At 43.0% G+C, this 12939-nt stretch overlaps 1 protein-coding gene across 1 annotated transcript; it reads left to right on the top strand.

Moving 5' to 3' along the window:
* Positions 1 to 6411: 6411 nt before the first annotated feature.
* ckap4.L (cytoskeleton-associated protein 4 L homeolog) lies at positions 6412 to 12585 on the top strand. The gene is given in 2 exon segments (NM_001095897.1): positions 6412 to 6853; positions 11183 to 12585. Coding segments are annotated over 2 exon segments (1647 nt in total). The 5' UTR covers positions 6412 to 6532; the 3' UTR covers positions 12509 to 12585.
* The last annotated feature ends 354 nt before the right edge of the window (positions 12586 to 12939 follow it).

Genomic DNA, 12939 nt, shown 5'->3' with positions numbered 1-12939 from the left:
ATGTAGCTGTCAGTGCAAGTGTTTATCTCGTGTTGCTAGGCTGTTGATGCCTCTGTATGTCTCGGCAGTACCAGGTGATCGAGCAATCTACAGTATTGAGACTCTTTCAGTGGCAGACACAGTGCCTTCTGCGAGTAATCTGGACTCATGTAGGTGCTGCCGTTAACCTTACCTGGACGCTACCACCTGTTTTGGAACTTTTTGTGCACAAGGCATCTCATACTACGCATATGCAACTTGATATAATTTCCTTGGGATTGCATGATATCCTTTAGTTCTGCAGTTTACTTTTCATTATCCTGTGAACTGTTGACCAATCACCACGGAAGCTCTTTGGCCACAACAAGATTTGGAACGACCTTGTTGAGGGCAACCAAACTCCCCAGTTGATATTATGTTTGGGATACTAAGCCCACCAGACTGTGAGGGTTGGGCAGGGTGGGGGGCAGTTGGGTGGGGGTTTTATTTTTGTGTATGTTGTTTTAACTATGTCTTTTCTGTCTCACTTCAATCTTTCTTTCCTTCTTTTCTTTCCCTCCCTGGCTGGATAACACTGTATGTACTTGGCGGGCTATTGAGTCGCAGGGTGTCCGGAAGCCTGAAACTTATTCATCATAGAGTGAGTACTCATCCCCTTTTACACACCACCAAATGGCTACTGTTAAGTTAGTATCTTGGAATGTTCGGGGCCTTAATGATAAGGTAAAGCGGGCATTAGTCTTCAACTTTATTAAATCTTATACCCCACATATTCTCCTACTTCAGGAGACCCACTTAGTTGGGAGTCGGGTCTTGGCTCTCCGAAAACCGTGGGTTGCGTATATTCATCATACTACTTATTCAACTTATGCTAGGGGCACCTCGGTCCTGGTTAGGAAGGGTTTCCCCTTTGATCTCATGGAGGTGCGTTCGGACAGGGCAGGCAGATATCAAATTTTGGCGTGTGCTATAGCTGGATTCCCTATCCTCATAGCTAATGTGTATGTCCCTCCCCCCTTCGCAGAAACGGTACTTCATGATCTGTATCAGACACTGCTGCAATTGCCCCCCGCCCCGGTGTGTATCATGGGTGACTTTAACAATTGTTGTAACCCTCTATTGGATAGGCTGTCCGCCCCTCCAGTAACTACCTCTAAACTTGCAGATTGGGCCCAGGCGTACAATTTGGTAGATGTATGGCGCTGGAAGTATCCGGACCGCAGACAATTCTCCTGTTATTCTACTACCTATCAGTCATTGTCTCGAATTGATTTGGTAATGGTTACCCCGGATCTCCTCCCCAAAGTTAGAGAGGTTGGATATTTGCCACGGGGAATCTCGGATCATGCGCCTTTGCTTCTTTCGTTAGACCTCCTCTCCGACCCCGCAAATAGAACTTGGAGGCTGAGCCCATACTGGTTGAAGGTTCCTAGTGTGGTCGGGGAATCCGCTGATTCAGTTGCACAATATTGGAGTGTAAATCATGGCTCTGCGGATCCCTCGATTGCTTGGGAGGCTTTTAAGGCAGTCTCCCGAGGTACCCTAATGGCTGCAGTGGCCAGAGCTAGGAACGTCTCCAAGGACACTCTACAACACCTAGAATCGGCAGTTACCCGATCTGAAGCGGCTTATATTGACAATCCCACGACACAGACGCATGGGGAGTTTGCTACTGCTCTTAGGCATCTCAATTTGCATAGGATAGAATTGACTAAAAAGCAACTTCTACACGCCACCAGCACTACGTTTGCGTATGGTGATAAAAATGGCAAGCCTTTAGCTTTCCTAGCCAGTCCTCCCAATGGTACTTCTGCTGTCCCCAGGATTCTTTCCTCAACAGGGGAAATGTTGACCTCCCCTCCTGAGATAGCTTTGGAATTCAGTAAATACTACTCCTCTCTCTACACCTCTACTGTGCATTACTCTAATGCTGACCTTCATGAGTATCTTAATGGGATTCCCATACCGAATATTTCGCCTCAGCAGGCGAAATACATGGATTCCCCGATTTCTCCTCTTGAGATTGCTGAAGCCATACTATCCTTTCCCTCCGGCAAATCCCCAGGCCCGGATGGATTTGTTATAGAATGGTATCGTATTCATATACGCGAGATAGTCCCCAAATTACATGAGACCCTGATGTATGCCTTTGAAAATTTTTCTCTCCCTAAAACGTTCTCAGACGCGACAATTGTGGTCATCCCCAAACCAGGGAAGGATCCCACGCTGTGTTCCTCTTATAGACCAATCTCGCTGCTCAACATGGAAATCAAAATTCTTGCAAAAATTTTAGCTAAGCGTCTTGTTAAAGTTGTATCTACGGTGGTGGAGCCTGATCAGACCGGCTTTATGCCTTCTAAATCAACCAGCTTTAACCTGAGAAGATTGTTCCTTAATTTGCAACTAAAACATGAAAACATGGGCTCCCGGCTGGTGGTCTCATTAGACACGGCGAAGGCATTTGACTCGGTAGAATGGCCATACTTGTGGGAGGTTGTTACTAGAATGGGTTTTGGCCCTTCCTTTACAAAGTGGCTTAAATTGATGTACAGTGAACCGAGGGCATCCATCAGGGTTAACAGCATTACTTCCGCTCCGTTTCACCTTACCAGAGGTACTCGTCAAGGGTGCCCTCTCTCCCCGCTCATATTTGCGTTGGCAATTGAACCCATGGCCATAGCAATTAGGCAATCTCAGGGAGTAAGGGGATTCATCTACAAAACAATAGAGGAGAAGGTCTCATTGTATGCAGATGATACGCTCCTATACTTAGCTGACCCACATGAATCGCTTGCCTCTGTACTTGGGATTGTCAAACAATTTGGTACGTTCTCAGGCCTTCAAATTAATTGGGACAAGTCCATATTATTTCCCCTTGACGGACAACTTCCAATAGAGACGGCTGCGGACTGTACCCTAAAAGTGGCAGACCATTTTAAGTACCTAGGGATAATGGTGCATAAAGATTCGACTTTATTTTTGCAGCATAACTTGTACTCTTTACACCGTAGATTTAAGGACACGCTTGCACACTGGACCAAACTCCCTCTCACGCTAATAGGCAGAATTAATATATGCAAAATGATTTATCTTCCTAAATTTCTTTATATACTGAGTAATACCCCCTGCCACATACCCAAGAAAGCCTTACAAGATATAGACCGTACGCAATCTGAATTTATTTGGGGTAACAAAACGCCCACACTGTCCAGAGCCACTCTCAATGCTCCACAGGATCAGCTGGGACTGTCCTCTCCCAATTATGAGCTGTATTATTTTGCCTCCCAGGCCTCGCATGCCGCTGGTTGGAAGGTGTTTGACGCTGATAACCCGGCATCCATAATAGAGGCTCTATATCTTACTTCTGTTGAAAGCCTGCACAATGCTTTTATATAGAACTCGAAAGGATCTTGGCCCTTTACTACCTGTAATGGATGCCACTAAGAGAGCTTGGGATGCAATTGTGCAAATCACTAAAGCTGATACCACTCTATCTCCGGATTCACCTTTATGGGGTAATAGTAACTTTCCACACTTAGCCACATTCTCAGAGGTGGGAACATGGAGTAAATTTGGTCTTAAGCGACTGTCTCAAATATATGCTGATGGTACTTTTCCCGCACTGCCTAGACTTCGCCAGATCCTCTCTCTGCCTGACCTGTCCGAATTCCGCTATAACCAGATCAGTCATCTTTGCTCAGCACAATTCCCAACCCCTCCTCTACACCTACAGTACACAGGGATAGAAATATTGATATCTCAACCCGCCAAGGTCAAGCTCCTATCCAATGCATATAAGCACTTAATTTCTAATAGATATGATCCCCGACCCAGAGTGAAGTATAAGTGGGAGAGTAGTGGGGTTTGTATAGACCCTGATGATTGGGAAGAAATTATAGACAACTTATATGTCCCACTGGTGAGTGTAAGAGACAGGCTCATACAGTTTAAGATCATGCATCAAACATACCTCACCCCCTCAGAAACTATTTACGATGGGGAAAATGGCTTCACCCAGCTGTCCAAGATGTGGTGCTTCTGTTGCTAATTTCATGCATTTAATGTGGGATTGCCCAGTGATACTTAGATATTGGAGGGCAATTGTGAACTTTATGGCTACCGAACTGGATCTTCCCCAGATACTTAACCCTGCTACCTGTCTTCTGGGTCTCCTTGACTCCGTGATACCTAGAGTAAATACTAGATGCCTGATGAGGTTACTTTTCTTTTACGCAAAGAAAGTTGTTGCCCTGCACTGGATGGGCCCATCGCCACCAACTCTGACTAGATGGCTTGGACTAATTAATTCGCAACTGGAACTGTATAAACTCACGTACTTAGCACGCGGATGCCCGAAGAAATTTGAGAATATTTGGAACCCTTGGCTCGAGTCGCCAGCCACCTCGACCAACCAATGATAGTCCCTTTTTCAGCCATACCTCTTTTCTCTACTTTCCCCCCTCTCTCTTTCCTTCTAACTAGCTTTCCTTCTTTCTAATTTTTTCTGTTGTTAAAATTCAATAAAAATTAACCTTTTAAAAAAAAATATATAGACCAGTTTGGTTCATTTTGGGGGTATAGTTTTCCTTTAAAATAGAGTTAAAAGGTTGAACTTGATGGATGTCTTTTTTCAAGCCAACTTAGCTGCTCTGCAGAAAGCTTGAGAAAACAAAGATGTTCTTCACAACATCACATACCCTTTAAAATAAACCTGCATTTCTTATCTGTTGTGATCTGAGTGATTTGTTAGTGTTGCAAAATACTCTTCTTTAGGAGAAAAGTTTTTTGTATTTCCATTGAAGCTTAAGGGTGATACTGGTTCTGAAACCTTGTTAAGCTGCCTGGAAGGGTCACTCTGTGAGGTGTAAATGCCTTTAAATGTCTCCAACTGAGCCCTTTAATCACTCCCTGTATAGGTTTTACCTGCTTTATTACTTATCCATGACTGCACTCCTATTCTTTCCTTTTCTCTTATGCAGCACCACCTGCAACTAATTATACATCCCCCTGCTTAAAATTTAAATAGTATGTGATCCATGACCTGTATAAGGGCTTTTACAGACGAGTGTTTTTACCTGCACTCCCCTGCGTTCCATTTTTCTGCGTTCAGCCGCAGGGGAGCGCAGGAATAGACGCATTACATTTTTTCCAATGGGGCTGTACTCACACAGGCGCGTGTAGGCGCCGAACGCAGGTTGAGACGCAACATGCTGCATTTTTCCTGCGTTCGGCGCCTACACGAGCCTGTGTGAGTACAGCCCCATTGGAAAAAATGTAATGCGTCTATTCCTGCGCTCCCCTGCGGCTGAACGCAGAAAAACGGAACGCAGGGGAGCGCAGGTAAAAACGCTCGTCTGTAAGAGCCCATACTCAGCCTTCAGCCTTGTGCCTTTATATGGTCATAGAACTCCTCAGAGACTTCTAATATCCTTATAATTTACAGTAGGGTATACGTTATCCCTTATATTACATGAATGATACTCATGGTTCCCAGTATAAATATCTTATAACTTGTAGTAGGGGGAATTCATTTTCAATTGTTATTTGGACTATATTGTTCTGTATTGTTCTAACACAAACTGGCAATTTGTGGATTTTGGCAAATGCCAGATAGGCTGCTGTAAGATGCTATAGAGTTAGACAGTCACTATTTAGTGGGCTGGGGGTAGTTTGGGTTTCTGTGTACTTGAATTGTCAGGGCCTATTTTGAACACGTGCCCCTCAACACCCAACTGCAATATATTAATATGTAAACATTACTCAGCCACAGGGATTTTTTTTAAACACCATCACCCCCCTCCTATGGGGTAGCTGCAGGCAAGTGTCCAGTCTAATTTCTTAAATGTACTATACTGCTGAGTCATTACATTCCTTAATAGATTCTTTGTAGTGCTGCCTTGGTGTCCAAATGGTTAAATCACTACGTGTATGTTAACCTCTTCCTTACTTGCCACTGTTCCCACTGTTTGTTCCACCCCCAGCAGGAAATCAGTTCATTCAAACCCAAACATATATTTCTTACAGGGACATGCAGTGAAATCTCACATTGCTCTATTGTCTGCCTTTAATTTATTTCTGGGAGAATTCTCCCAAGTTTGCAAAGGTTTAGAATGACTTTTTTTCTCACTTTCTCCTGAAAGCTGCTGGGTGTTGCACCAGGTTTCTGACAAAGTTAAACAAAAAGTGCAATTTCCTTCTCTCACCCCCTCCAGTGGTTTGCACAGCTCCGGCCCACACCCCCACAATACACAGCTAGCCTTAAGTCAAGCATCCTGTGTAAGCCCCTGGGGGGGGGGGGGTGAGTGTGTGCGTGGCAGTCTCTCCAGCACCATAGAGCAGGAGGAGTCAGGCTGGGTGTGTTTTCACAAGGGAACAGCCTTCACTTTTTTGGTGCAGCCTCCCCATTTAGATGTTTGGTGCCTCCCCACAGCCCTTTTTTGGCTGATGTGTATAGTAGTGTACAGTAGTCCCAGCAGAAGTTCCAAAAGGAGATCCACTGCACTGCTCATCGATCCCCAGCGAAACTTTGCGCACTCAGTACTGATTGGCAATCATGTCTGGGGGTGCCAGGCAGAGGAATAAAGGGGCTAATACTGAGTCCAACTCCCATGCAGCCACTCATGAAGGCGAAAAGAAGTCCAAGTCCAACAAGGGGGGCTCTTCTTCTTCGTCCTCCTCCCAAAAGACAAGTTCTGGGGCAGTTTGGAAACTTTTCACCCTTCTCTTCTATGTAGGTCTCATTGCGGTGTGTGCCTGCAGCGGCTGGGTAGTGTACAACCTACAGGATGAACTGGCACAAATTGGCAGCAACCTCCGGCACATCTCCCAACAGAAAGCTGACCTGGCCGAGACTGTGTCCGTTCTGCAGAAACAGGTAAGGAGATACTTATTGAGGAGTAAAAAACGAGTTCAGTCCCCAGCTTTCAATTGCAGGAGTGTAATTAGAAAGGAAGTAGACCCTGTAGTTGCAGGGGGCCCAGTAAGGCTTTTAATTCATGAGTAATCTGAACATATCTTGGTAGAACAGGTCAATTTACCAATAAATTGATTTTGCTGTGGGGCCCAGTTATATCATCAATGGATTAGAATAGAGTTGTGGAAGGTTATTGATTGTGTCAAAGGGTGAGATACATTGTATCTGTTCTACCTGCTGAACCACTTGTTGATCTCAGGTGTGATCATGAACAGGCAGCCTGGGACACCGGACTCATTATAGATTAAAGGGGAAGTATCTGATTGCTGGTACAGGTTATTCTAGTTCCAGCAGTCTCTGTAACTTCACATAATGAAACTTAGAAGTGCTAGAGGCATAGACTGGGGGAAGGAGTTATCCCTGCTCGTATTACTTCCTTTAGACTCTCTAAGTAGGTTAAAGTAAATACTTGCTGCTATAATTACATAGCTCTTAACTCCCAGCAACCGCCAAGAGTTAAAGGCTAACCGTGGATGCTGGGAGTTGTCCACAATAATTAGCATTTGCAGCCTTAATTTAAGGTGTACGCTTGTCTTACTACACGCTGTTCCTAATTTACAGCCCCTTCTTACAAGCCATCTTGCCCTATTTATACCTCGTCCCATAGTTATCACTTCTTCCCCTGGGAACTTTTGCTTTTTCTCTACACTCAGTCCCACAGTTACACCCATATACCTGACACCATTGGACCTTACTATACATGTTAGCTAGCAAATATAACCCCCCAAAATCATTTTGTTTCATTATATTTACAGCTACAGCCTTTCCCTGATATCAGCTTTCCTTATATCTCAAGTTATATTTTTACTACAGCCTTTCCTATATAACATCTATCCTTACTATACACACTAACCCATAATTATACCCCTCGTTTAAATCAATTTCACCCCTAACACCATTGTTGTCTCCCCATACACCATATATATATATATATATATATAACGGTACCTTTTGGGTGGTGGAGTTTAGGAATTGACACACACACTGGGTACTTACCCTTCGCCAGTAGCTGTACAGTATCTTTAGTTAGATCTGACTCTTGGGGAACCACTTATTTATTGGTCTGCGTGTTCCCCAGTGGGTAATGCACTCAGATTCCCAGGCCCTGTGTTAGAGCAGGACAATGGGGCCCATTAATGTCACACAAGGGCCATTAAGCTTTGTGTTACCTTGAACTCCCCTTTCTATCACCTTTGCTGTCAAACTGGGATCAGGATGTCCCTGCAGACTTTGAATCAAATGCTGTAAGCAGATTTTTCTCCCCCCAATTATTTCTGGAATCTTTCACCTCGGCAGGGAAGAGAAGGGCAGGAGGAGCTTCTATGCTGTTTGGATTGCACTGAGCTGTATTTAATTCAGTAGCACTCGCCCATGCATGTAGCGTAACCCAGGTCTTCATGCTGAGTTGTGTGTGAGTCAGAAAATTCTTCCACTCCCTGCTGGTTCTGACTCCTGTACAGTACCAGCTGTTTGTCGCAGGTACAGCTGTTTGATGCCAAATATCTGGGTACTATGGGTTACTAGACATGTGCAAAATGGTATGACTTTTATTAGATCAGAAGGCATGGGATGGCATAAAAACCCTCTAGGGTGAAGTTTAAAATCACTGCCTGCATGTGAAAGTGGGTTACCCATGTCACCCACTCAGAGCCCTCCACTAACAACCCCACCCACCGATCCACTCTCCTGTCCATAGCTCTGTCATTGGGTGATGCTTCAAGTGGGAGGTGAGGGGGTCAGCAAGCTGCAAATGGGATGTTGCATGCCACCCCTAGAATTCTATCGCCAATGTGGCCTTCCCATAAATCCCAGGTCTGTCCCAGATGTACACGAGGCCTAACTGGGCAGCATCAATTCATTGTAAACATATGGACAGTCGCAGAAATGTCACCCAGAATGAGAACAATATCCCATGTAGGTTAAAAAAAAAGTGTCCAATCAGTCACCAAACTGCCTGTAAAATCCCAACTTATTACGTATGCAAATTAGGGGTGGGAAGGGGTAACATTTTTTACTTCCTTGTTTTGTGACAAAAAGTCACGCGATTTTCTTCCCCACCCATAATTTGCATATGCAAATTAGGATTGGGATTCGGTTCGGCAGGGCAGAAGGATTCGGCCGAATCCTGCTGAAAAGGCTGAATCCTGGATTCAGTGCATCCCTATTGTAAAGTTATTTATTAATTTATTTGCTGCTAAAAGATGTACCTGTCTGTCCTTTGCTATTCTCTTCGCTGCTGGTTCCAACTACTTACACCTTGAAACATTGTAGCAGTAATCAGCTGTCCTTCAGTTAATTCCTTCTTTGCTTTCCTGAAAAATACAATGTTTTTACTACCCCTTTAATACTGTGTGCATCAGGGTACAGGGAGCTGCACAATAGTAAATGTCACACTTCTTTTTACAAAACTAACCATTTCAAATGTTCCTATGTTTTTAAAAGTGTAACTCCTCCTATTTTTTTTTTTTTTTATCTGTACTATTAAAATAACGTGATGCTCAACAACTTTCCAATATACATTTACTTCCATTGTTTTTGTTCATCTATTTGACTATAGAAACAACGTAGCAGATGTAGTCCGTTCTCCTCCAAGTCTGCTAAATAGCTGGCCTCTGCTACATTGTTTCAGAAGTCAGAACCAGCAGTGCAGACAGACACACTGCTTTCAGTAGGAATTATGTTTACCAAGAACTTTAAATAGAGTCAAAATGTTTAATGAATACGAAAGTTGCTTAGAATTAGACAAAAAGACGTTTTTAGGTAGTGATCTGGTTTTGCAACAAAAGATGAGTCTTGGCTGAATTGCTCGGCCCAACAGAACTGACCGTGATTGGCGGAAAGCTAGGTGTTCCTATTCGTGTGCAGCAAATTTATTTCAGTGATCTAGAGTGGGATGTCAGTAGCTAATAGAATGTAGTAACAATTGCAGGCTGTGAGGGAATTGCACTTGCTTCTTTATTTAGAGCACATTTGTAGCCTCACGGCTAAAAATACTTCCTACTCGGTGGCGTTCTGTTTCAGACTTAGTCTGCTAATGGGTAATAAATTCTCTTAAACATATGCTTAGAGGTGTAGAAAATAGCTAGAAGAAAACTAAGTCTATGTACATAATACTGAATGGTGTTTAGTACAAGGAAATGCCTATGCTGCCATAGTTTTGTCCTATATTTTTTACAGGCTATGAGCAAACTTGGGAGGCTGTTCCTGCTGAACTATTCTTAGTACAGGGGAATACTTATGCTGCCATAGTTTTATGGTATCTCTCTGTACAGACTATGAGCAAACTTAAGGGACTGTTCCTTCTGAATTGTGCATACTGCAGATGAGTACCTAAACCATCATATTTTATGGTGCCCCTCACTCCAAATATAGAGGTTTGTCTCAGGCATGGAGAACTCAATTTACAATTTATGTGTGGCTGTCCATTCTCAGTGACATCAGAGTACTCCCTCTTCTGATAGACAAAGCTTTGGGATAAATTCTTTTAGGGGAGTAACATTACAGGAAGGTTATAGCATAAGGGAGGTTGTGGAGCCAGTGACATAGCTAATGCGGACTGGTCCCCCTTGGAGAAACAAAATCTCTGCCCACCCACATACGTCTTCCTCCCCGCTCATAGGCATAGTGTGGCTGGGATTCTTTAGACCCATCTATGCCCATTAATGCCCAACAGATAAGTGAGCATCTTTGGAAAGACCTGGGGAATATTTGGCAGGTACACTGGAAACAACATATGTTAACTAAATGCATAGTCATTTAAATGTGCTGTGGTTTTTGGTGAAAAAGCCAGATACTGATATTTTCACAATATCATCAAAGTGACTCACCCCTGCTATCCGCACTGTATCAGAAATAAGTTCTCCTCCAGTCAAGACTCCAGTTCCTTCAATCCCTTGCATACTTCTGCTATTCTCCTTCTCTGCAGGTCTGTTAATAAAAGAACACACAAGGCATTGTGGGAATTGGAGTCTTCTGATACAGTTGAAATGGTATAAGTAGTCAGGGAAAGAAGAGGAATTTAAGATATAGTGCTTTTAATTAAAATAACACTGAACCATGACTGATGATTTATAGGCTATTTTTAAAGAATGTACATTGAAAAGTTGCTTAGAATTAATGTTTTTTTTTTTCATTATGGAAAAAGTTGTTTTTGGCTGGAGTTCCCCTTTAAGTAAATTGCAAGTGAATTTTTATGAACCTATTTTGAAATGTTTTCATTTTATCTTTCAGGCTAAAGGACTGGAGAACACAGTCAGCCGCCTGGAATTCATCTCCAAAGACATTCAGGAAAAGCAGCAATCCCAAGAATCCTCCATTAGAAAAAGCGAAAAGGATTTGGATCAAATTGGCACCATCCTGAAAAAGTTTCAAAAAGAATTCTCCAGCGACATTCAGGTTGTAAAGGAACAGAGAGAGACAGATTCCATCCGCTTTGAAAACACAGTTAAAGAGAAATTCACAGAGCTCAATAATTCCCTCAACGATGGCATCAAGGAAGTAATCGAGGTGCATAAAACAAGCCAGGAGGAAATTAACATATTAAAGGATAAATTGGTGTCATTGTCTGAATTTCATTCAATTCAGAGTGAACTTGACAATTTAAAACGCGCCACTTCGGAGCTGCAGACGTCTGTTCTATCCAACGGAGAGTCAGTCCAGTGGTTGATGACCAATGCCCAAAATTTGGATTCCATTACAGCCAACACCAATGAAATTCAACTTCTCAGAGACGAACACGGTGATTTGAAGAGAAATGTGGATGCCCAGCTGGCAGTGGTCGAAGAATTAAAGGCAAAGCTGTCAGACTCTAGTGAAGTTCAGACACTGAGTGGAAAGCTAGAGCAACTGGCTTCCACTTTTTCTGAAGTTAAAAATCAGTTTGAAGCCACCAAGCATGATTTGCTAAAAGAGTTTGATAGCAATTCCGACAGCCTGGAATCAAAGTTAAAGCCAATTGAGCACACTGTGAATGTATTAAATTCTCAAGCAGCCGTACAATTTGAAGGTTTAGATACTCTAAAAGCCAGTATGAATGAATATAGCCAGAGGTTGGGACGTGCTGAGGAAGCTCTGGCGGCTGTGCAGCAGAAGTCTTCAGGAGATACCGAAGCTACAACTGACAACTTGGAGGAAGGCCTGATAAGATTAAGTGAAGAGGTTGCTACTTTAAAGTCAACAGTAGCTGACCTCCCAAATGAGTTTACGGGTGTTGAGAAACTCCAAAGTCAGGTCACTAGTGTCCTTGAAGCACACAAGGATGAACTTGGAGGTTTGAAACAAGAGTATCACCAGTGGAGAAGTAGCATCGAACAAAACATAAACAACATTGGATCCTCTATTCAACAGCTCAACGCTGATGAGTTGAACGCTTCTGTGGCCAAACTGGAGACAGACTTGAACATGTTGAGGACTGCAGTGGACAGTTTGGTAGCATATTCAGTCAAAATAGAAACCAACCAAAATGAGTTGGAAACTTTGAAGGATTCACTGGAGGTTCTAAAGGAAAGCACTGAGACGATGATGGTGAAATTAGAACAAATTCAGGAGGCTGTATAAATATTTTGGGAGTACGTTACATTGAAGGGTTTTTTTGATTTGCATTTGTGTTCAATAAAACATGTATGTTGATTTTTTTTTTGGACATTTGTGTGTCTGTAGTTCTCAATGATATGAGCAGAGACATACATGAAAGATCCAGATTTAAATTACCTTATTGATATACTTTTAAGAACCCCGACTAATTTGAAATATTTTATTTTAGACATTTGGGTGCACTGACATGTACTGTATAAGGCTGGGGTCAAAGTCTACTAGAAGGGATAGAGTTGGCTCAGAAAAACCTACACTCAGCCTTTTCCCTGTAAAAAGAGTGCACAATGGGCTCTGGCTATAGCAATGGTGTAACTGCTGGGAGTGGCATGGGATTGTGGCTGCACCACCAAGGTTTGCTAAAACCATGGTACTATGTCAGGACACTTGCTAATAAT

The sequence above is a fragment of the Xenopus laevis genome, chromosome 3L (genome assembly GCF_017654675.1).
Source record: "Xenopus laevis strain J_2021 chromosome 3L, Xenopus_laevis_v10.1, whole genome shotgun sequence".
NCBI lineage: Eukaryota > Metazoa > Chordata > Amphibia > Anura > Pipidae > Xenopus > Xenopus laevis.
Note: the sequence above shows the minus strand (reverse complement) of the source record. Positions and strands in the feature narration are given on the sequence as shown.